This window comes from Macrobrachium nipponense, chromosome 19 (assembly GCF_015104395.2).
Source record: "Macrobrachium nipponense isolate FS-2020 chromosome 19, ASM1510439v2, whole genome shotgun sequence".
NCBI classification, from domain to species: Eukaryota; Metazoa; Arthropoda; class Malacostraca; order Decapoda; family Palaemonidae; genus Macrobrachium; species Macrobrachium nipponense.
This window is the reverse complement of record NC_061088.1, coordinates 57,846,807-57,869,120: the sequence shown is the minus strand read 5'-3', so window position 1 is coordinate 57,869,120 and position 22,314 is coordinate 57,846,807. Positions and strand designations below refer to the sequence as shown.

General features: G+C 44.3%; 1 protein-coding gene across 3 annotated transcripts in view; it reads left to right on the top strand.

The window, feature by feature from the left end:
- The window catches only part of LOC135217351 (WASH complex subunit 4-like), a 953,363-nt gene that overhangs the window by 856,815 nt on the left and 74,234 nt on the right, over nt 1–22,314 (top strand). For all 3 annotated transcript variants that reach the window (XM_064253202.1, XM_064253195.1, XM_064253186.1), the window contains one exon: nt 1,642–1,734. In XM_064253202.1, the coding sequence (XP_064109272.1) occupies nt 1,642–1,734 (93 nt within the window). The remainder of the gene's footprint in view (nt 1–1,641; nt 1,735–22,314) is intronic.

Here is a 22,314-nt window from a genome sequence, read left to right as displayed (position 1 = left end):
AGTTGTCCGTTAACTCATCTACAGTAATCTGCTGATAATGAAACTAATTTTGAGCTTACATTTTTGGGGGATTTTGTATGATACTTTTGTTCAGTTACTCTTTTGACTAAGAGTTATTCATACACTTCATTCAGAGCTTATATACAGTAGTTCAGATTACTTTCTAGCAAAGATAACCTCATCCGTGGCCAAGTTAGGCTAATGAAAAACATAACCATTGGCCCTAACAACAATACGATAATATACAATAATTATCATTCATATGACAGAATTGTTCTAAACAGTTACAAACAGCCTGGTATGTTAACCACCAAAATGATATTAAATTTTTAATGAAAAATGAATACATTAAGTTATCCTAAATTTTATTACTACCGTAATTACACTACCAATAAAATATCTGAAAAGTTAACAAAAGATAAAGTTTCCTGTGAGTGCAACTATAACTCGATGTTTACATTTTCTCAGCTGGGCTTGCATATATAAAAGCTGATTTCATTGATATGGAATTATTTCTTGAATAGGCTGTTTATTATTAAGATATACTGGTAATCCTACAATTTAGGGGTCCAGATCCACAGCTACTGCTCCCTCGGTCTATGTGAAAATCTGCAAATAGGTGAGTCTGCGAATAACGGGGGTCGACTGTAAAGTTAAAGTTAGCTAATTGTTTGTTAAAGTTTTTATATAAATGATTTTATTATGAAAATTCATATTTTAAGTTTTTAAAAAATGTGAGCGTGTTTTACTGGAAGAGCGCTCTTCCCAATCTCATTTATTATTTTGTTTATGTTTCTCACTCATTTACATAGTATTACTTTGGTTATGTAACTTCACAACTTGATAAGGCCCAGAATAATGGTCTTGAGTGTTGTTAGCTGGGATTTTCCTGTAGTTTTTAGTATTCTCACATGGTAGAATGATTCAGTCTCACTTTTAAGAATGACATTGTGTCTGTAGTAACCATTCTGTGAAGAGTAGAATAACATTAAATATAATAAAATTTCTATCTATGACAAATTATACTTATTATTTTTCCATTTACTGGGAGTGCCCACCTCCCTGTGCTGTGATTGGTGCACATATTTAGTTTGCAGTAAGGAAATAGGAGTTTTTATCACATGAAACATGGGATTCCCCTAGCAGGGAATTCTCATATACGTATCATCTATCCAGTCTTTTGCTCAGTTTTAGTATTAAATTATTGGTATACTAATTGGATCTTTAAGTTGTCCAGAATGTTGTGTTTCTTCTATTTTAGTCACCATGGTTGTATAAAAGTTTGTTACAGTATCTAAATTTGAGGAAATATGGACTAAGGATTGTGTATTAACCCTCATATTGATGTTTAATAGATACTACGAAATGAATTTTGACAGAAAATGGTGTCTGGTGCCTTTCTTTCAGTGCATTTCCATCACTAATTATTAACCTCTCAATGAGATTTAGTAGGATTCGTGTCAGGTTAAGTTGTTCATGAAGTGTTTTTCTATTTTATTTTCAACTATTATGTATCTGATTTTTTCATTTTCCAGCGTCATTGCATAGAGGTTGATGAAAAGCTTCGTAGATGTAGAATTTATATTTGCACCAACTCCTTCCTTGGTAAATGTCAGTGATTTTGTTTTTATCTTCTTTTAGGTGTCTCCAGAAACTTATAAAGCAGCTGAAAATCTGGATGCTGTTATAAATAATTTAACTAGAAACTTTCATCAGGATGCAGATTATTTCAAGGTAATTATATTGAAACGATACATTATATTTCCTGATATTTAGCATGTAGTTTTAAACTTGTCCATATATATATAAAAAGCACCTACCTATGTGGTTTATAGCATACTCATAATTTTTCATATATTGTCTTACTTACAATGTTACTTGGTATGGTTTCATATTTTCTGAACATATGATAAGTATGCATGGAAAGTAAACTGCTGCTGTTTATTTTTTGACAGTATAAAGTGAAAGAGAAGCCATGGAAAGTTAAAATAATTAGGTAATGAACCTGACATTATAACCAGTGCAGCCTTTTTTTTAATGATCATCATGTGTTTCTGGTAACTGATCTTTTCATTTTAGAGATCCTCATCAGAAGTTGAGTGAACATGATTGGGATTTTAAAAAATTGGCTTTGTCAGTATCTTGTGAATAGGAGCTCCACAATTAGAGTTGATGAAATCCCATCATTATCAATTGCTAAATACAATAAGTTTGGCTAAGGCACCAGTCAGTCACCTGTTTAGATACTACAACCAGAGGGAAATAGGGACTCTTAAGATTGACCAGACAATGTGATATGGACCACTTTTGTAAGTTGGCAGTCCCTGAGTTAAGGCAGAGATCTGTTCCTGAGAGGATACTTAAGTTGAATCTGACTTAAGTCGGATCTTAACTTTTAAAGGTTTATAAAAAAAAGTTATGAAAGCCTTACTTTTAATCTTGTGGTTGGCTTGCACACTGGAAGGATGGCGACACTTACTTATTTACATAAGGGAGCTCAGAAAATCATACCCAGCTTAGCGTTGCATTAACTTTGGGGTGCCTTAACTTTGGATTTTCACCTTGGAGACAAATTGTTTATGAATATTTTTGAAGGAAAAGTGTCTCTAAGATTAGACTGACTTATGTTGAGACCACCTTAACTCGGGGACTGCCTGTATATATTTTTCTCCTTGACAACACGCACTGAATTTTGTGAATGGTTACCAGATACATTGCCGAAAGTGCTGGGACTGTCAGTGAAAAAACTTGGCAAAGCTTCATACATGGAAGGTAAATCTCTTTCATATAGATTTTGGTTCAATATTTATCTTAGATTTTAACCCTCGAACGCCGAAGCGGTATTTTGAAAATTGTCTCCCGTATGCCGGCGGCGTTCGCGAGTGAGTGCCGAAGCAGGAAAAATATTTTTTTCAAGAAAACACAGCACGCTTAGTTTTCAAGATTAAGAGTTAATTTTTGGCTCCTTTTTTTTTGTCATTACCTGAAGTTTAGTATGCAACCATCAGAAATGAAAAAAATATCATTATCATATATAAATATTGGGATATATGACAGCGCAAAATAAATTTCATATATAATTGTATACAAATCGTGCGAGGAGCAAATCGGTTAAAGCTAACGAGTTAATTTTTTGTTGTTGTATTGTACACTAAATTACGATCATTTTGGTATATAACACATTGTAAAACGATCAAGGCAACACAGAGAAAATATTATCACAAAATTTTGCAAACCAATGCGCGGACAATACATGAGACAGACTAAAGAACTAGCCAGCGATGACACATGGCAATGGCTACAGAGGGGAGAGCTAAAGAAGGAAACTGAAGGAATGATAACAGCGGCACAAGATCAGGCCCTAAGAACCAGATATGTTCAAAGAACGATAGACGGAAATAACATCTCTCCCATATGTAGGAAGTGCAATATGAAAAATGAGACCATAAACCACATAGCAAGCGAATGCCTGGCACTTGCACAGAACCAGTACAAAAAGAGGCATGATTCAGTGGCAAAAGCCCTCCACTGGAGCCTGTGCAAGAAACATCAGCTACCTTGCAGTAATAAGTGGTACGAACACCAACCTGAGGGAGTGATAGAAAACGATCAGGCAAAGATCGTCTGGGACTATGGTATCAGAACAGATAGGGTGATACGTGCAAATAGACCAGACGTGACGTTGATTGACAAAGTAAAAAAGAAAGTATCTCTCATTGATGTCGCAATACCATGGGACACCATAGTCGAAGAGAGAGGGAAAAAATGGATAAGTATCAAGATCTGAAAATAGAAATAAGAAGGATATGGGATATGCCAGTGGAAATTGTACCCATAATCATAGGAGCACTAGGCACGATCCCAAGATCCCTGAAAAGGAATCTAGAAAAACTAGAGGCTGAAGTAGCTCCAGGACTCATGCAGAAGAGTGTGATCCTAGAAACGACGCACATAGTAAGAAAAGTGATGGACTCCTAAGGATGCAGGATGCAACCCAGAACCCCACACTATAAATACCACCCAGTCAAATTGGAGGACTGTGATAGACCAAAAAAAAAAAATAATAATAATTTATAATAATAATTATATCCTTTATTACAGCTCAGGACCATATACATGGAATATTCAAAATACAGACAGTAACATACACAATCTAGATACATGAGACAACATGATAAACAAATGAATAAACGGCACTATTCACACAGTAGCTGAGGTAGTATAAAAGATAGTAATCATAATACTGGTAATAACAGAAATAATATTGGAGAGGAAAAAATGCATTGAGAGTTATAATAGTTAGTGCACAGATTATATAACTTAATTTTCTGCTAGAGACCTTAGGTGGTTACAGAAGTCAGGTCGTGAGGGCTAAATACAAAAATTGAGTGTAGAATAACTTTAAATTGATAGTATTCACAGTAATAATGAAAAAGTAAAATATCAGCAATAAAAATAATAATAATGACAGATTCTGCAGATGACACCTTGCCAATACAGAGATGAAGTCCTTTAGGGAACAAAGGCCTCATTTTCCCATCTTTCCCACAATTTAGATCTTCTTATTGTTTCACTACTTAGGATGCTTTGTATGAGCGAATGCTGCTGTTTGTCGCTCGGGTTATCAAACTGGACATTGTTCGCTTTACAATGATTTCTAAGATGTCCAGGTGGTTTTCTATGAACATCTGTGTGGTGGAGTGGTAGCGAGGAGTGTTTGTGAGGCGTCTCAAAATATCATTGTGCACAACAGTGATATGTCTCATGGGCTCTTGAGTACATAGTTCATCCAGAGGGAACACTTATAAATACTGTAGCAATATGAGCGGAAGAGCAGCAGTTTCATGTCTCGGTGACAGAAGGCAAACCTTGCAATCATGTTGCCAGATTCACATAGTTTATGACGCCTCTGTTCAATGTTTGTCGTAACTTTTAGGTCGTCGGTGATAATGTGACCTAAATCGGAAATTCGTGCACGAATTCCAGCCGATGATTTCCAAGGAAAATTAGTGTTTCTGGAATATATGCTTAAGTGATCTCGGGAGCAGCGACATGCACTGGGTCTTGGTTTTGTTGTATAGGATATCAAATTCCTCTGCATATTGGTGGCAAGTGTTGATAAGTCATTGGAGACCTTGCACTGATGGGGAAATCAGAACCATAACAGACGTTGGTTATAGTTGTTTCATTGACAGTGCATCCGATTGGGAATGAGTTCAGTTTGACATTCAAGGCATCTATGTATGTATTAAACAGGTATGGGGAGAGAATGCCCCCTTACCAAACCCTGTTTAGGGAGCCGAAGGTGTACGATAATACGTTACCCCATTTGACACAGAATTGCTGTGTGGAGAACCAAGAATATAAAATGCCAATTATATAGAGGTGTGTCTCTTTTATGCAGCTTCAGGAAGAGTTTCAGGTAGTTTACTCTGTCAAATGTGTTTCTCACATCCACAAAACAAAGGAAAACAGGAGAGGCTGATGATAGGTAATAGTTCAGAAATTCTTTCAGTATGTAGATGCAGGTGTCAGTTGAGTGGTGTGCTTTAAATCCGAACTGGTTGTCAGTGGTGTGTAGAAAGGGTAGAAGTTTCACTAGAGGAACCGACTCAAGTAGCTTCAATGCAATCGTTGTTATTGTGATCGGCCGGTAGTTGCCAGGGTCTGCATCCTTTAGCTTGATTTTGATTAATGGTATCAAGTGAACTAAGAGTAGAGAGTCTGGAAGAAACTGGTGAATTATGCACACATTGAATAGGGCAGCTAGCAAAATGAAGATTATCGGATGGCAGAATTTGAAAGCCACTGCAGGAAGACCATCACAGCCGGGCGATTTATTATTAGGTAGTCTGTTTATGGCATCGCTGATGTTACCTGGTGTAATATGATCTGCAAAATGAAATTAAATTACCTGGTGTAATATGATCTGCAAAATGAAATTAAAAGGTGATCTACATCCCTTCGGGAGTCTTGATCGTTTATGCAATTCAGGATATTGCTAAAGTGATCACCCCACATACTTGCGATAGCCTCGTCATAGACTGCTTCCCCTACTCTCTGTGATAGCTTTTTTGTTTTGGAATTTAAGGACTGGATATCTTTCCTAAGACGAGGATAATCACTAGATTTTAAGTTTCTAGACTTTGCATCGGCTCTTAGTTGTTTTTCATTTAATCTGCAGTGCTGAAGAGTAAGTTTGAATTGCGTTCTCGCCTGTCTCATTAATAGTGCAGATTGTCCTTCCCTCGGGCTACCATTTTGCCTCCACAGTAAAGACATTTCTTGTGAGTATGTATACAGATTTTTAACAAGGTCATTCCATCCAGTTAAATTACGAGAATTACCTTGACAAAGTCTCAAGGTAGCCCTGCCTGAAGCAAGCATAGCGGAGATTATGTTATAATAGAATTCATTCACATCCCTCCTGTGGTGGTCATTTCTACAATTTGTGTCAGTACAAAGTAAGACGTCTGCCAGTTGAACTATTGACTGCAATCTGGTTTCCTTGGTTACCCTAAAGTATCTAGTTTTTAAAATCCCAGTTTACCGCTGGTGGGCAGTCAGTTAGGGGGTTCACATTAGGGAGGGATGGGGTATTGAATGACACCTGTAATGGGATGTGATCTTAGTCCGTAGTGAATATTGGAGGTCATAATAGAATCATAAAATTGTGGAGATGCGATGCAATGGTCCAGCCATGAGGTTGTAATTGCGTTCGCTCTATTTTGTACATGTGAATAGGAGGAGGGAGGGAGGAGCATTACGTCGCTAATTTGGAGAGCGTGATTTTAACAGAAGCAAGTAAGTTCATTATAAAATTGTTTCGTGAATAATACTGTGTAACTCACCTAGGATCATGCAGTATTGATCAAAATTGTTGTTTCTGGGCTCAGCTCGTGTCGGCCTATGAAAGGATCCTTAATATAATTCTTTCTAGGTAAAATTAATCTAAAATTACCAGAGAAAAACAAAATTAAGAAAATGTCAGTAAAACTGACTCGCTCACTCTTTAAAAGAAGTGTCGGTATGAGAATAGGGGCGAGTGGGATCACTACCACGAGACATTCACCATTTAGACCTTCCAATCAAAATCCCTACTAGAGAGAGCTGATACCAACGGGCGATGCAGCCGCTACTACTACTACTAGGGACGCCACGGACAGCAGCGCCCCTAGCGGTCATCCTTAATTATTAGCGGTACGCGTTGTACGCATTTTTTGCTCGTGTGCTAATTTTCTTGGATTTACCTCCTTCTCCATCATGGAACGTGCTGCCATCGCATCGGCTAAGTTAAGTGCCTCATAAGTAGTATTTTACCGTATTTTAGTCTTCCAGGGACCAGTATTTTCCTTCTAATAGGTCATATACGGTTTCCCGGTCGACTCGTGGCGGCGCCATGCTGCCTCATGTTAAGAATTCCCGGTCTTCCATACTGGGACTTCTTATACTTTATGGGCTTCTATATCACGTTCATCGGTTTTTTTTTTTGTTTTTTTACATCGCCTTTTTAGCTAGGTTAGCCCATTTACCAATTCTCTTAGTTTGGTATTTAGGGCTATTCTGTGTTCTGGCCAGCATCCCGGCTCTTGCTCTTCATCGGCTATCGCTGGCTCCGAGTAGGCTTCTGTTCCTCGGAACAGTTTTGCCTCCTCCTGGGCTTCTTTTTCTTTTACTAAAAGGTGTCTTTTTCCATCTTTACGATGTAATTTTAGTTCTATTTAGGGTGTTAGGCTAGCCTAGGTGCATGTCCCATGTATTGGTACAGCCTGGTTCACGTGGCCCTTCCACGGTTGTTGCTATCGCTGCTTAGGCCACTTGCGGTCACGTGTTCCATCGCACCTTACCCTTCCCCTTCCTTCCCTCCCTACCAGGTATAGGGAGGGGTCTGGGGGGACCCCTTGGTTGCCATGACAACCTCAGTAGCCTTCCTCCCTCCTTCTCTGAGGAGGCCAGGGGTTCTCCCCAGCTGGGGTATAGGGCGACCACTTGTTTCGGGTACCGGGGTTCACCGAGCGGGTAGTTGTTGGGACGGGGAGGAGTAGGCCACCCCCCCCTCTCTCTCTCCCGCCGCGTTACGCGGGGAACCCCCCCCCCCCCCCCAGTTGCTCAGTCCCACCTTTCCCCCACTATAACGAACGGAGCCTTCCGCCGCAGCCGGGGCACCTTTGGTTATAGTTCGCTGGCTCCACCAGCGGGCGGGGTGGTCACTACTAGTGGTCTATTGCTTGCCTACTATATCCTTCCCTTTTTTCCCTGCTACCGGAGGAGAGCTTGCTTCTTACCCGGCCGGGCACTCTTCTAGTAGACAGGGGGAAAAGTTTGATATTTATTTCGTTATTTTTTAAGGATATACCCTAATTTTACGATGAATTTTTAGAATTATATAATTGTGTGTATACCATCTCCAGTCTGTTTTCCGTCGTGGTTTCATATTTCACCACCACATCTGGTGGATTCTTTCTCTTGTCTCCGGCGTAGCCTTGGACAAACTCCAACCATCTTGTTACCACACGTATTATGGCGGGGCTCTGGTTTAATCTAACTTTCTCGCTCCGGCATGCAGCGGAGCAATTGTTAGGCTGTAAGTGTTCTTCTTGATACTTATGTATCTTTTCCACTTACAGGCTACCAACCGTCAGGTCCTAGGGTGCAATGCGACTTTGTACGACCCCGACCCCTGCGGCCCACGATGAGTGCAGATCTCAGCCCGTGTGCCACGACTCACAACGCCATGATCGTCTGGCACCCGGAAGCCTGCGCCATCTGTTACGACCTGTCAGTCAGCTGGTGGGGGGGGTAAGTCGATTGTAGACTTCTTTATCGTATTACTAACAACACTTAGTCATAAGCTTGTTAACCCCGTCCCCGCCACTAGAAGCTTCATTTCGCCTTCTCTTTCAGGCTGCCGGTGTGAGGGAAGTCGCCCTAGCAACCCTGAAGGCTTGGGTGGGCGGCTTCGGGAAGAACGCCGCCTAAGGGCCAGCCATACATCTTGGATAATAAGCTGGCCGTTCAGATCTTCCCGGCGGCAAGTCAACAGGAATATGTTGACCCCATCTCTGCAGCCCCTCTCATCGCCTCCATCCAGCAAGAGGTGCAGCAGTCGTTCGGGGCCGTGGCCACGCAGGAGACGGTCCCAGACGTCGCAACCTTGGACCTTAATATTGAGCCTATGGCGGTAGGTGCGGAGGATTTGTTGGTTGAGGTAGGTGTGTCGGGTGCCCAAGGTCTTTCCTTGGGCGCTCCTGGATCTTCTCCTGTCCCTTCTTCTACTGCTTCTTTCCAAGGCTTTTCGGATCTGAGATCCCTGCCCGCTCTCCCCCCGCCTCTCTCTGTACCCCCAGGTGAAGGGACAGAGAGAACCGAAGACCCTTGTTAAGACGACTTCTAAAAAGTCGTCGTCGTCTTCTTCAGCTAAGAAGTCTTCGACTTCCTATGCTGACGCGGTGAAGGCTAAGCCGAGCTCTTCCTATTCAAAGAGCTCTAGAAGCAAGGCTTCTAAGGAGAAGGCTCGCGCTCCTGCTGAGCCAATGTCTTCTCCAGCCTCCACCGCATCCACTCCGGCAACGCCGGTTGGAGTAGCGGGACCGCTTAAGCACCTTTGATCCCACTTGCCTTCTCAGCAGTGGTGATGCAACAGGTAGGAGAGATGGTAGGCTCACAGGTCTCCACCCTCGGAACCAAGTTCGAACAGATGTTCGCACAACTGTCGAGCACTTTGACTCAGTCGGGCCAGTCCCATCCAAGATCTCTCTAACAGAGTTAGAGAGTAATGAGGACCGAGTAGCATGGGCTTGCTCAGGCTCCTCATCCAGTCTCCCCAGTAGCAAGTGCTGGTATTCTCCAGCTACCACCTTATGAGCGCTACCAGCCTTCTCCATGGAGAACCCATGGAAGAGTGGCCGCTTACGCTTCCATTCAAGGACGGTATGATCTCTGTCCCGGAGTGTGGAACTCGAAGGATTGAGGACTTCGAGTTTATCCTCCGGGATTGACGCAGCCTTTCATTGGATATGCTAGGCTGACCGTAGCGGCCCTCACTAGGGAGGACAAGATCTCCAGAGAGAAACGTGCTCTATAGTAGAGCACACTCAGCGGGAATGGGTTCACTACTTGCCTTGAGGACTGGGAGTGTACCAACACTAAGCTCCAGGCTTTCAAGAGTCCTTTTACTATTTTTGCGACGGAGGAGGAGGCTTCTCTTCCGTTCGCTACCAAAATAGTGGGAAGCGACTCTTCAGGCAGTCCTCAAGGATGAGCCCATGCCACAGCTGAGGGAAGCGGATTCTACTTCTCCGCTCTTTCCAGCCTTCGGAGAATTGTGGGAGAACTTGCCTGCCACTTTCACGCATTGGTAAGCTCAAACCGGACTGTGCAATGGACCAGTTTGGCGAAAAGCTCCCAAGGCTGCCTGATTCCTTGATCCAGGCAGAGTTCGACGCTCGAACTAGTTTGGCAGATCCCTCAATTCTCTAATTATCACGGAGATGGCTGGCTCCTATCGTATGGCACAGAACCTCTATTTAAGATTATCCCGGCCAAGTCCCAGCTTTTCAAACGGTTCAGACGGATGCTTTCAAACATTTTCTTCCAAGCTAGGAGGAACTGCCGAAAGCACGTTCTGCAGGAATGCACATATTAGGCACGAACCTAATAGACTCCTGGCTTCCAGCATGTGGGGAGCGGACCTCTTCCCAGAGTCCGCTGTGAATGAGGTGCACCACGAGGCTGCTAGGCTCAACCAGAGCCTTAGAGCTAGGTGGGGTATCTCTCCTCTAAGAGGAAAACAGAATCCGCCCCCACTGCTGGTAAGAAACTAAAGAAGTCTGGTAAAAGGTTCCAGCCTTACCAAAAACATCAGCAGCAGCAGCAATTCGTTCAGGCCGTCCCAGTTACCCAACAGGGACAACCTTCAACCTCGAAGCAGACCCAACCCATCCTCCTGTTGTCTCCTCAGTCGCAACCCTCGACCTCCTACGCACTCTCGCCGCCTTCAACCTATGTATGAAGGTCAGGCTTACCCTCCCTTTAATAGGCAGTCGAGAGGTAGCAGAGCGAGAGGCCACTTTCGCCAGCGTGGCACAGGAAGAGCGACAAGGGGTAGGCAGTTCAGAGGAGGGCGTGGAGGTCAACCCGCCCAACAACAGTGAGGCTCCCCAGGTAGGAGGGAGGCTGTTCCTCTTCCGTCACAGTGGGGGTTCAGCAATTGGGCACAGAGCATAGTGTCCAAGGGATTGGGTTGGAGTTGGATCAAAGATCCTCCTCCAATCAATCATTCCATCAAGTACCATCAAGGAATTGACAGATTATGCGGAGGAAACTCCTTCAGAAAAGGAGCTATTGCGAGAGTCAAGCATCTAAAATTTCAAGGTCGCTTATTCAGCGTGCCAAAGAAAGGCTCAACAAAAAGAAGGGTAATCTTAGACTTGTCAAGGCTAAACTCTTTCATTCGTTGCGACAAGTTCAAAATGCTTACCATCTCGCAGGTAAGGACCTTACTTCCTCGTGGAGCCGTCACATGCTCCATCGATCTTACATACGCATACTATCATATTCCCTATAGCCACACTATTCCGCCCCTTCCTAGGATTCAGACTAGGAAATCAGTAAAAAAGACATTCTCATTCAAAGTGATGCCCTTCGGTCTGATGTAGCCCAGGGTATTCACGAAAATAGCAGAAGTAGTGGTCAACAATTGAGAACTCAGGGAATAATGATAGCAGCATACCTCGACGATTGGTTGATCTGGGCACCAAACAGTCGAGGAATGTCTCAAAGCCACGAAAAAGGTAGTTCAATTTTCTGGAACATCTGGGTTCCAGATAAACAAAACGAAATCCAGACTTACTCCCGGAGTCTCGTTTTCAGTGGCTAGGAATCCAATGGGATTTGTCTTCCCACAATCTGTCAATTCCAGTGGTCAAATGGAAAGAAATAGCCAAGTCTGTGAGACAATTTCTCAAATGCAAGCAAACATCCAAGGAGAAGCCAGGAAAGAATCCTAGGTTCTCTTCAGTTTGCTTCAGTGACAGACATCCTCCTGAAAGCAAGGCTGAAAGATATAAATCGAGTTTTGGCGATCGAGAGCAAACGCCAAATCTCGAGACAAGTTGTCAGTAATTCCACAGATCCTTCGCAATCAACTCCGTCCATGGACAAAAGTGAAGAACCTGGCCAAACGGGTACCCCTTCAATATCCCCTTCCAGTGTTAACCATTCACACAGATGCCTCCCTGTCCGGGTGGGGGGGATATTTTCAATTCAAACAAGTTCAGGGGACTTGGTCAGTTCAGTTCCGCCAGCTCCACATAAACGTTCTGGAAGCAATGGCAGTATTTCTTACCCTGAAGAGACTTCTTCCCCCGAAAAAGTCTCATCTAAGACTAGTTTTGGACAGTGCAGTGGTAGTTCATTGCATCAACAGGGGAGGGTCCAAATCCAAACATGTGAACCATGTCATGATAGCCATCTTTGCACTAGCAGACAAACACAAATGGCATCTGTCCGCCACTCACCTGGCGGGGGTAAGAAATGTGATAGCAGACCGCTTTGTCCCGGTCGGTCCCTCTGGAATCAGAATAGTCCCTAGAACGACAGGTCATTCCAGTGGATATGCCGGAGAGTCCCAGGTCTCCAAGTAGATCTCTTCGCCTCACAAGCGAACCACAAGCTCCCTTGCTATGTGGCCCCCAACCTGGACCCTCTGGCTTATGCCACGGACGCCTGTCGTTAGATTGGAATCAGTGGAGAAAAATTTATGTCTTTCCTCCAGTGAATCTTCTCTTGAAAGTCTCGAGCAAGCTGAGACTTTCAAGGGACTAGTAGCCCTGATTGCTCCAGACTGGCCAAGAGCAACTGGTATCCTCTGCTTCTGGAATTGGGTCTCCGACCTCAACGGATTCCCAATCCCAAGCTGTCACAATCAGTACAAATGAGGACTGTGTTCGCTTCCTCAGGAATTCTTCAGACCCTAACTTTATGGACTTCATGAAGTTTGCGGCTAATAAAGATGCTAACATTGATCCACAAAACATCCTCTTCCTAGAATCAGATAAGAGAGAGTCAACTATTAGACAATATGACTCAGCTGTTAAAAAATTAGCATCCTTCCTGAAAGAATCAAACACTACAACCATGACAGTTAACTTAGCTATATCCTTTTCAGATCCTTGTTTGAAAAAGGTTAGCAGCTGCACTATTACTACTCATAAATCGCTTTGAAGAAGACTTTCAGTTAGGTTTCCAGATAGATCTGACTGAAATCTTACTTTACGTTCTATCCCTAAAAGCCTGTGCTAGACTTAGACCTTCTCAAAGGCCTACTACAGTCTCATGGTTCTTAAATGATGTCCTCAAACTAGCATCGATACTGACAACTCGTCTTGTACATTCATAATGCTTCTTAGAAAGACATTATTCTTATTAAGCCTAGCTTCAGGAGCTAGAATTTCAGAACTGTCGGCTCTATCCAGAGATGCAGGTCATGTGGAATTCCTCCCCTCAGGAGAAGTTCTGCTTGCTCCGGATCGTAGTTTTTTTGGCTAAAAATGAGGATCCTCTTGCAAGGTGGGCTCCTTGGAAAGTCATCCCACTTCCGCAAGATCCTTCTCTCTGCCCAGTATCAACTTTAAGAGCCCTTCTATCTCGTACATCCTCAAGATCCTCAGGTTCTCTCTCATGAGAGAAAAGAGGTGGTACTTTATCAGTAAAAGGTATTAGACAAACAGATCCTTTACTTCATTAAACAAGCCAATCCTATCATTTTCCAAAAGCACAGACATCAGGGGAGTAGCCACCTCAATTAACTACTTTCAACATATGAATTTTGAGGATCTTAAAAAGTATACTGGATGGAAATCTCCGACAGTCTTTAAACGTCACTATCTAAAGTCCTTGGAATCTTTAAAATTTTCTGCAGTAGCAGCGGGAAACATTGTTTCTCCTGATACTGTAATAGTAGTCATAGTAGATCCAGGTCCCTCCTTTCTACCTACCTCGTCCAACATGCCTCACCCTATCGCCATCTGCTACCGGATACTCTAGCCTTAGCCGCTGAGATCATATTGGTGGATTGTCCCTTATTTTTTTGCTAGGGACATCCACACTATGTACTTATAATGTACTTCAGTGTACCTACCCTTATTTTTATGCTAGGGTAGGACACAATGTGTTTGTATATTATGTAAATACATTATTTAAGTGAATCTATTTTGTTAAATTGCACTGCATTATTGTATTTTACTATGTTTAATATAATTTAATTTTAAGTACTTTATATTACTGGCTTTCTTTTATGTCATTGTTTAGAATAAGTTAGCTTTAAGTACTTAGTTTATATTCTGTAATAACTGATTCACTTATATTATATCCCTCTTTTTTACAACTGATTTTCATTTGTCCTTTTTCCCATCTTGTCTGTTTCTCTGGTACTCTTTCATAGGCCGACACGAGCTGAGCCAGAAAAGGGATTTTGACGTTGGAAAAATCTATTTCTGGGTGATTGGCTCGTGTCGCCCTATGAAACCCACCCTGTATTGCTTGCCCTCCCTGCAGGACAAGATGTTCATAGATTAAGGATGACCGCTAGGGGCGCTGCTGTCCGTGGCGTCCCTAGTAGTAGTAGTAGCGGCCGCATCGCCCGTTGGTATCAGCTCTCTCTAGTGGGGATTTTGATTGGAAGGTCTAAATGGTGAATGTCTCGTGGTAGTGATCCCACTCGCCCCTATTCTCATACCGACACTTCTTTTAAAGAGTGAGCGAGTCAGTTTTACTGACATTTTCTTAATTTTGTTTTTCTCTGGTAATTTTAGATTAATTTTACCTAGAAAGAATGATATTAAGGATCCTTTCATAGGGCGACACGAGCCAATCACCCAGAAATTGATTTTTCCTACGTCAAAATCCCTTTATTTTCCCAGTTCATATGAACATTAATTATTAGGATTTTAGAGTTCCCTACTGTCACTTGAAGCCCCAGCAATCTGTTACTCCTGTTGTTCATCACATTTTCCATATTGTCTAACGATTTGTGCCACAGGAAAGAAGTAATATGATTGTAATTAAAAATTCATGCGATAGTATTTAAAAGAAATACAATAATCTTTCCATTTCACTCTTAAATAAGTATAACTCTCTCTCTCTCTCTCTCTCTCTCTCTCTCTCTCTCTCTCTCTCTCTCTCTCTCTCTCTCTGCAAGATACGTATACCATAGTGGTAACTCTCTCCCTCTGTTTTGGCTGGAAGTGTTAGTATTGTATGTACCTATCTTCAGTGGCCACCCTACACTAGTCAATTTTATTGACAATCCTCCCATTATTGTCAATAACATTGATAGTCTGAGGTAATGTTTGTAGGGTCTTCAATGATATTGAAACAACCTCATCAGTATTATTGACTCGTTTAACTATTGTGTAGTGTGAGGGTGAGATTACAATTAATCTAGCTCTCAAGACTTCTACCTCAAGTACAATTCCTTCCTATTCAGAGTTGTTCACATGATAGAGCCCTTTCACTTTTTTCTTCATTTCAGTGATAAAATATTGGTTAATAAAGTGTTTTTCTACCTGTATTTCTTTCCAATAGTATAATTATTGGGTAGTAAAATACCTTTTCACAAATATTCATTTGTTATAATTTCCATTATTTCTGATAATGTAATTATTGGCTAGTAAGGAACCTTTTTAAATTATATATTTCTGGGCTCAGCTCGTGTCGGCCTGTGAAATATCCTTAAGTTCATTATTTCTAGGTAAATAATCCTAATATTACCAGAGAAAAAATAAAATCAAGAAAATGTCAGTTAAACTGACTCGCTCACTCTATAAAAGAAGTGTCGGTATGGTAACAGGGGCAAGTGAGACCACTACCACGAGCCATTTACCATTTAGACCTTCCATCACAAAATCCCCCACCTGAGAGAGCTGATACCAAAGGGTGATGCGTCTGCTACTACTACTACTACTGACGCCAAGCGGAGAGCAGCGCCTCTAGTGGCCATCCGTTATAATTAGCTCGACAACGCCAGTTGTGATTTTTGTCCCTCGTGTTGTTTTCGCTTTTTTGGATTTATTTCATCTACGATGGAACGTGCTGCTATCGCTTCGGCTAAGTTAAGTGCCCGATAAGTCTAATTTTTGTATTTTGGTCTTCCAGGGACCAGTATTTTCCGTTTTTTAGGTCATATACGGTCACCTGGTTGACTCGTGGCGGCCATGAGCCACCTCGTGTTGTTAAGATTTCCCAGTCTCCCATACTGGGACATCTTATCCTTATGGGCTCTTATTTTACGTTCTTCTTCTTGTTACATCGTATTTTAGAATTAGGGTACACAGCCCATACCTTATTACCTATTATCTCTTAGTTTGGTATTTAGGGCTATACTGTTATTCTCCCGCCCAGCATCCCAGCTCTTGCTCTTCATCGGCTACCGCTGGCTCCGAGTAGTCGACTGTTCTTCGAATCAGTTCGCCTCCTCCTGGGCTTCTTTCTCTCTTACTCATGTGTCCCTTCTATTCTTTTACGATGTATTTATATTTATTATTTATCAGTGTTATTTAGTGTGTTAGGCTAGCTCGGGCGCCTTGTACCTTGTGTTGGTACAGTTGGGTTCACGTGGCCCCTCTGTGGTTGTGTTGCTACCACGTCCTGGTCCACCACCGATCACGTGTCCCATTAAGGCGCCCTTAACCCTCGTGCCCTTGTCCCTTCCTTCCTTCCACGTGGTAGGGAGGGGTCCTGGTCGGGCCTCCTCGGTTGTTATGACAACCACTGTAGCCTTCCTCCCTCTCCCTCTGAGGGGGCCGGAGGAGTCCCATACCAGCTGGGGGCCTGGGTGACCACTTTGTTTTGGGTACCGGGGTACTCGATGGGTGGGAGTTTGGGGGGTTGGCCACCCCTCTCTCTCTCGCCCGCCGCGTCCACCCCGGGGTTCCCGCCTGCTCTCCCCCTACCATATCCTGCCCCTACCATGACGGACGGAGCCCCTGCTCAAGCCGGGGGCCCCTTCGGTTATCGGTTGTTTCTGGCTCCGCCAGCGGGCGGGGTAAGGATTTACCAGTGGTCTATATAGCTTGCCTAGTATATCTTCTTTCCGCTACCGGAGAAGAGCTTGCTCACTTACCCGGGAGCCCTCTCTAGTAGTCGGAAGAAAAGCATGTCTTATTCTATAGTAACATGCCCTTACTGATGTTTTATTTATACATATATATTTATCATCTTCACGGTGTTATTTTCTGTCAACCTCCGTCGTTCTCCGTCGTGGTTCCGTGGGCTCCTCACCACTCCTGGTTGGTTCCTTTTCCCCGTCCCCGGCGTACGCTGCGGACTCCAACCAATCCGCCTTACTAACCACACGTATTGCGGCGGAGGACTAGTTTTACTCTAACTTACAAACTCCGGCATGCAACGGAGTCTACGTTAGGCTGTAAGTGTGTAATCTCGATACTCATGTATCCCTCCACTTACAGGCTACTAACTGCCAGGAACCAGGCTGCAATGCAGTCCTCTATGACCCCTGTGCCCACGAAGAGTGCAGGACCAACGCCCCGTGTGCCACTAACCACGGCGAGCTGATTGTCTGGCACCATGAGGCATGCACTATCTGCTACGACCTCGTGAGTCAGCTTTTGGGTGGGGTAAGTAGATTCCTGGACAACTTTCTTGTAATCAATTGTTTATCTTTAGTTTTAAGACTTACTTTAAGCTGTAACTCCGCCGTCAGAGGCTTCATATCGCCTTCTCTTTCAGGCTGCCGCCGTGAAAGAAGTCGCCTTGGCAACCTTGAAAGCTTGGGTAGGCGGCTTCGGTAAGAACGCTGCCAAGGGACAGCCTTATATTCTGGATAGGAAGTTGGCTATCCAGATCTTCCCCGGAGGGAAGGCGACGGGGTATGTCGACCCAGCCTCGGCAGCCCCACTCATAGCCTCAATTCAGCAGGAGGTGCAGCAGGCGTTTGGGTCCGTCTCGACACAGGAAACGGTGCCGGACGTCGCGAATCTGGATCTGAATATTGAGCCAATGGCGGTAGGTGCCGAGGACTTGTTGGTCGTGGTAGGTGTTTCGGGCGCTCAAGGGCTACCTTTGAGCGCTCCTGGATCTCTCTCTGTACCCCCGAAAGTGAAGGGACAAAGAGAACTGAAGACCCTTCATAAGACGACTTCCAAAAAGTCGTCGTCTTCTTCGGCACAGAAGTCTTCGACATCCTACGCCGATGCGGTGAAGGCCAAGCCTAGCTCTTCCCACTCTAAGGGTTCAAGAAACAAGGCTTCTAAGGAGAAGGCCCGAGCTCCGGCCGAGCCAGTTCCTTCTCCGGCATCCACTGGATCCACTCCGGTGACTCCTGTTGGGGTGGCGGCATCTAGTGCTTTTGATCCCACCACCTTCTCAGCGGGAGTTTTGCAGCAAGTGGGAGAGATGGTCGGCTCTCTCGGTACGAGATTTGAGCAAATGTTTGCTCAACTCTCCAGTACGATCAATCAGTCCGGTCAGTCGATCCAAGACCTCTCTAACCGTGTTAGAGAACACGACGACCGTTTCGCTGGCCTGAGTTCAGGCCGCAAGCGAACTTCCCAGTAGCAGGTACTGGTTTAGTCCAGTTAACCACCTACGAATCCCTGCCGGCTTTCTCTATGAATAATCCTTGGAGGGTGGCAGCTTATGCCCCCTTCAAGGACGGCATGATCTCCATTCCGGAGTGGGGAACGAGAAGGATTGAGGACTTCGAGTTCTACCCCCCCCGGATTAACTCAGCCTTTCATAGGGTATGCCAGACTGACCCAAACAGCCTTCAAGAGAGAGGACAAAATCTCTAGGGAGACTGTTTTATACAGTAGGGATCATGCCCAGAGGAAGTGGGTTCACTGCCTGGAGGATTGGGATTGCACGAATACCAAACTCCAGGCCTTCAAGAGCCCTTTCACTATCTTTGCCACAGAGGAGGAGGCTTCTCTCCCATTTGTGACAAAGATGGTGGAAACGACTCTTCAAGCCGTTCTTAAGGACGAACCCGTTCCGCAGTTAAGGGAGGCGGAACCAACATCTCCGCTCTTCCCTGCGTTCGGAGAACTGTAAGAGAACTTGCCAGCCACTTTCACAGTGGGGAAGCTGAAGCTGGACTGTGCTATGGACCAGTTCGGTGAGAAGCTCCCTAGACTGCCTGATAGCCTTATTCAGGCAGAATTTGATGCCCGTACTAGATTTGGGAGGTCACTTAACTCCCTCATCATCACGGAGATGGCTGCCCTTTCGTACGCCACCGAACCACTCTTCAAGATCCTGGCGAAGTCTCGGCTTCAGTCAGTGCAAGCTGATGCTTTCGACTTTTTCACGGCCAGACGGAATTGTCGAAAGCATGTGTTGCAAGAAGCCACTATTAGGCATGAACCTAATAGGCTTCTTGCTTCCAGCATGTGGGGTGCGGACCTCTTCCCAGAAGCTTCTGTGAATGAGGTACATCACGAGGCTGCTAGGCTTAACCAGAGCCTTAGAGCCAGATGGGGTATCTCATCCAAAAGGAAGCAAGAGAACCCGCCCACTTCTGGTAAGAAACTAAAGAAGACTGGTAGAAGGTTCCAGCCATACCAGAAGCAGCAGCAGCAGCAACACTTCGTCCAGGCTGTCCCAGTTACTCAACAGGGGCAGCCCTCGACGTCGAAGCAGAGTCAACCCATCCTCCTGTTGTCTCCTCAAAGTCAGCCCTCGACCTCATACACCGTCTCGCCGGCTTTCAACTTGATGTATGAGAGCCAAGCATTCCCAACCTTTAACAGGTTCTCTAGGGGAAGCAGGGCGAGAGGTCACTTTCGTCAGCGAGGTTCAGGAAGAGCTGCAAGAGGCAAGCACTTCAGAGGAGGGCGCGGAGGTCAACCCGCTCAACAGCAGTGCTCCCCAGGTAGGAGGGAGGCTGTTCCTCTTCCGTCAGGTGGTGGGGGTTCAGCAAATGGGCACAGAGCATTGTGTCCAAAGGATTGGGTTGGAGTTGGATCAAAGATCCCCACCATTCTATCAGATACCATCAAAGGAGTTGACAGATTATGCGGAGGAACTCCTTCAGAAAGGAGCTATTGCGAGAGTCAAGCATCTAAAATTTCAAGGACGCTTGTTCAGCGTGCCAAAGAAAGGCTCAACAAAAAGAAGGGTAATCTTAGACTTGTCAAAGCTAAACTCTTTCATTCGTTGCGACAAGTTCAAAATGCTGACCATCTCGCAGGTGCGGACCTTACTTCCCCGTGGGGCCGTCACCACCTCTATCGATCTTACAGACGCATACTATTATATCCCTATAGCGAGACACTTCCGTCCATTCCTAGGCTTCAAACTAGGAAATCAGACGTTCTCTTTCAAGTGATGCCCTTCGGACTGAATGTAGCCCCCCAGGGTATTCACGAAAAATAGCGGAAGTAGTAGTCCAGCAATTGAGATCGCAAGGGATAATGGTAGTAGCGTACCTCGACGATTGGTTGATCTGGGCACCAACTGTCGAGGAATGTCTCAAAGCCACAAAGAAGGTAGTTCAATTCCTGGAACATCTGGGGTTCCAGATAAACAAAACGAAATTCAGATTCACTCCGGAGACTTGTTTTCAGTGGCTAGGAATCCAATGGGATTTATCCTCCCACAATCTGTCAATTCCGGTGGTCAAAAGGAAAGAAATAGCCAAGTCAGTGAGGCAATTTCTCAAAAACAAACAAGCTTCAAGGAGAAACCAGGAAAGAATCCTAGGTTCCCTTCAGTTTGCCTCAGTGACAGACATCCTTTTGAAAGCAAGACTGAAGGATATAAATCGAGTTTGGCGTTCAAGAGCAAACGCCAAGTCTCGAGACAAGTTGTCAGTGATTCCACAAATCCTTCGCAACCAGCTCCGTCCATTGACAAAAGTGAAGAATCTTGCCAAGTTAGTACCCCTTCAATATCCTCCTCCGGCGTTAACCATTCACACGGACGCCTCCCTGTCCGGTTGGGGAGGATACTCTCAATTCAGGCAAGTTCAGGGGACTTGGTCCGCCCAGTTCCGCCAGCTCCACATAAATGTGCTGGAAGCAATGGCGGTGTTTCTTACCTTGAAGAGACTCCTCCCCCCAAAGAAGTCTCGCCTAAGATTAGTTTTGGACAGTGCAGTAGTAGTACACTGCATCAACAGGAGGATGCCAAATCCAAACACGTGAATCATGTCATGATAGCCATCTTTGCTCTAGCAAACAAGCACAAATGGCATCTTTCTACCACCCACTTGGCAGGGGTAAGAAACGTTATAGCGGACGCATTGTCCCGGTCAGTCCCTCTGGAGTCAGAATGGTCTCTAGACGACAAGTCGTTCCAGTGGATATGCCAGAGAGTACCAGGTCTCCAAGTAGATCTATTCGCCTCACAGGCGAACCACAAGCTCCCTTGCTATGTGGCCCCCAACTTGGACCCTCTGGCTTATGCCACGGACGCCCTGTCGATAGACTGGAATCAATGGAAGAAAATCTATGTATTTCCTCCAGTGAATCTTCTTTTGAAAGTTCTGAGCAAACTGAGGACTTTCAAAGGTTTAGTAGCCCTGATTGCTCCAGACTGGCCAAAGAGCAACTGGTATCCTCTGCTTCTGGAGTTGGGTCTCCGGCCTCAACGGATTCCCAACCCCAAGCTGTCGCAACCAGTACAAATGAGGACTGTGTTCGCTTCCTCAGGAATTCTTCAGACCCTAACTTTATGGACTTCATGAAGTTTGCGGCTAAAAAAGATGCTAACATTGATCCACAAAACATCCTTTTTCTGGAATCAGATAAAAGGGAATCAACTATTAGACAATATGACTCAGCTGTCAAAAAGTTAGCATCCTTCCTGAAGGAAACGGACACTACAACCATGGACAGTTAATAGCTATATCCTTTTTCAGATCCTTGTTTGAAAAAGGCTTAGCAGCTAGCACCATTACTACTATAAAATCGGCTTTAAAGAAAAATCTTTCAGTGGGTTTCCAAAATAGACTTAACAGAATCTTACTTTACGTCTATTCCCAAAGCCTGTGCTAGACTTAGACCTTCTGAAAGGCCTACTTCAGTTTCATGGTTCTTAAATGACGTCCTCAAACTAGCCTCAGATACTGACAACTCGTCTTGCACATTCATAATGCTACTTAGGAAGATGTTATTTTTATTAAGTCTGGCGTCAGGGGCCAGAATTTCAGAACTGTCGGCTCTATCCAGGGATTCGGGTCATGTAGATTTTCTCCCCTCAGGAGAAGTTCTACTTTCTCCGGATCTTAGCTTTTTAGCTAAAAATGAGGATCCTCTTGCAAGGTGGGCCCCTTGGAAAGTCATCCCACTTCCG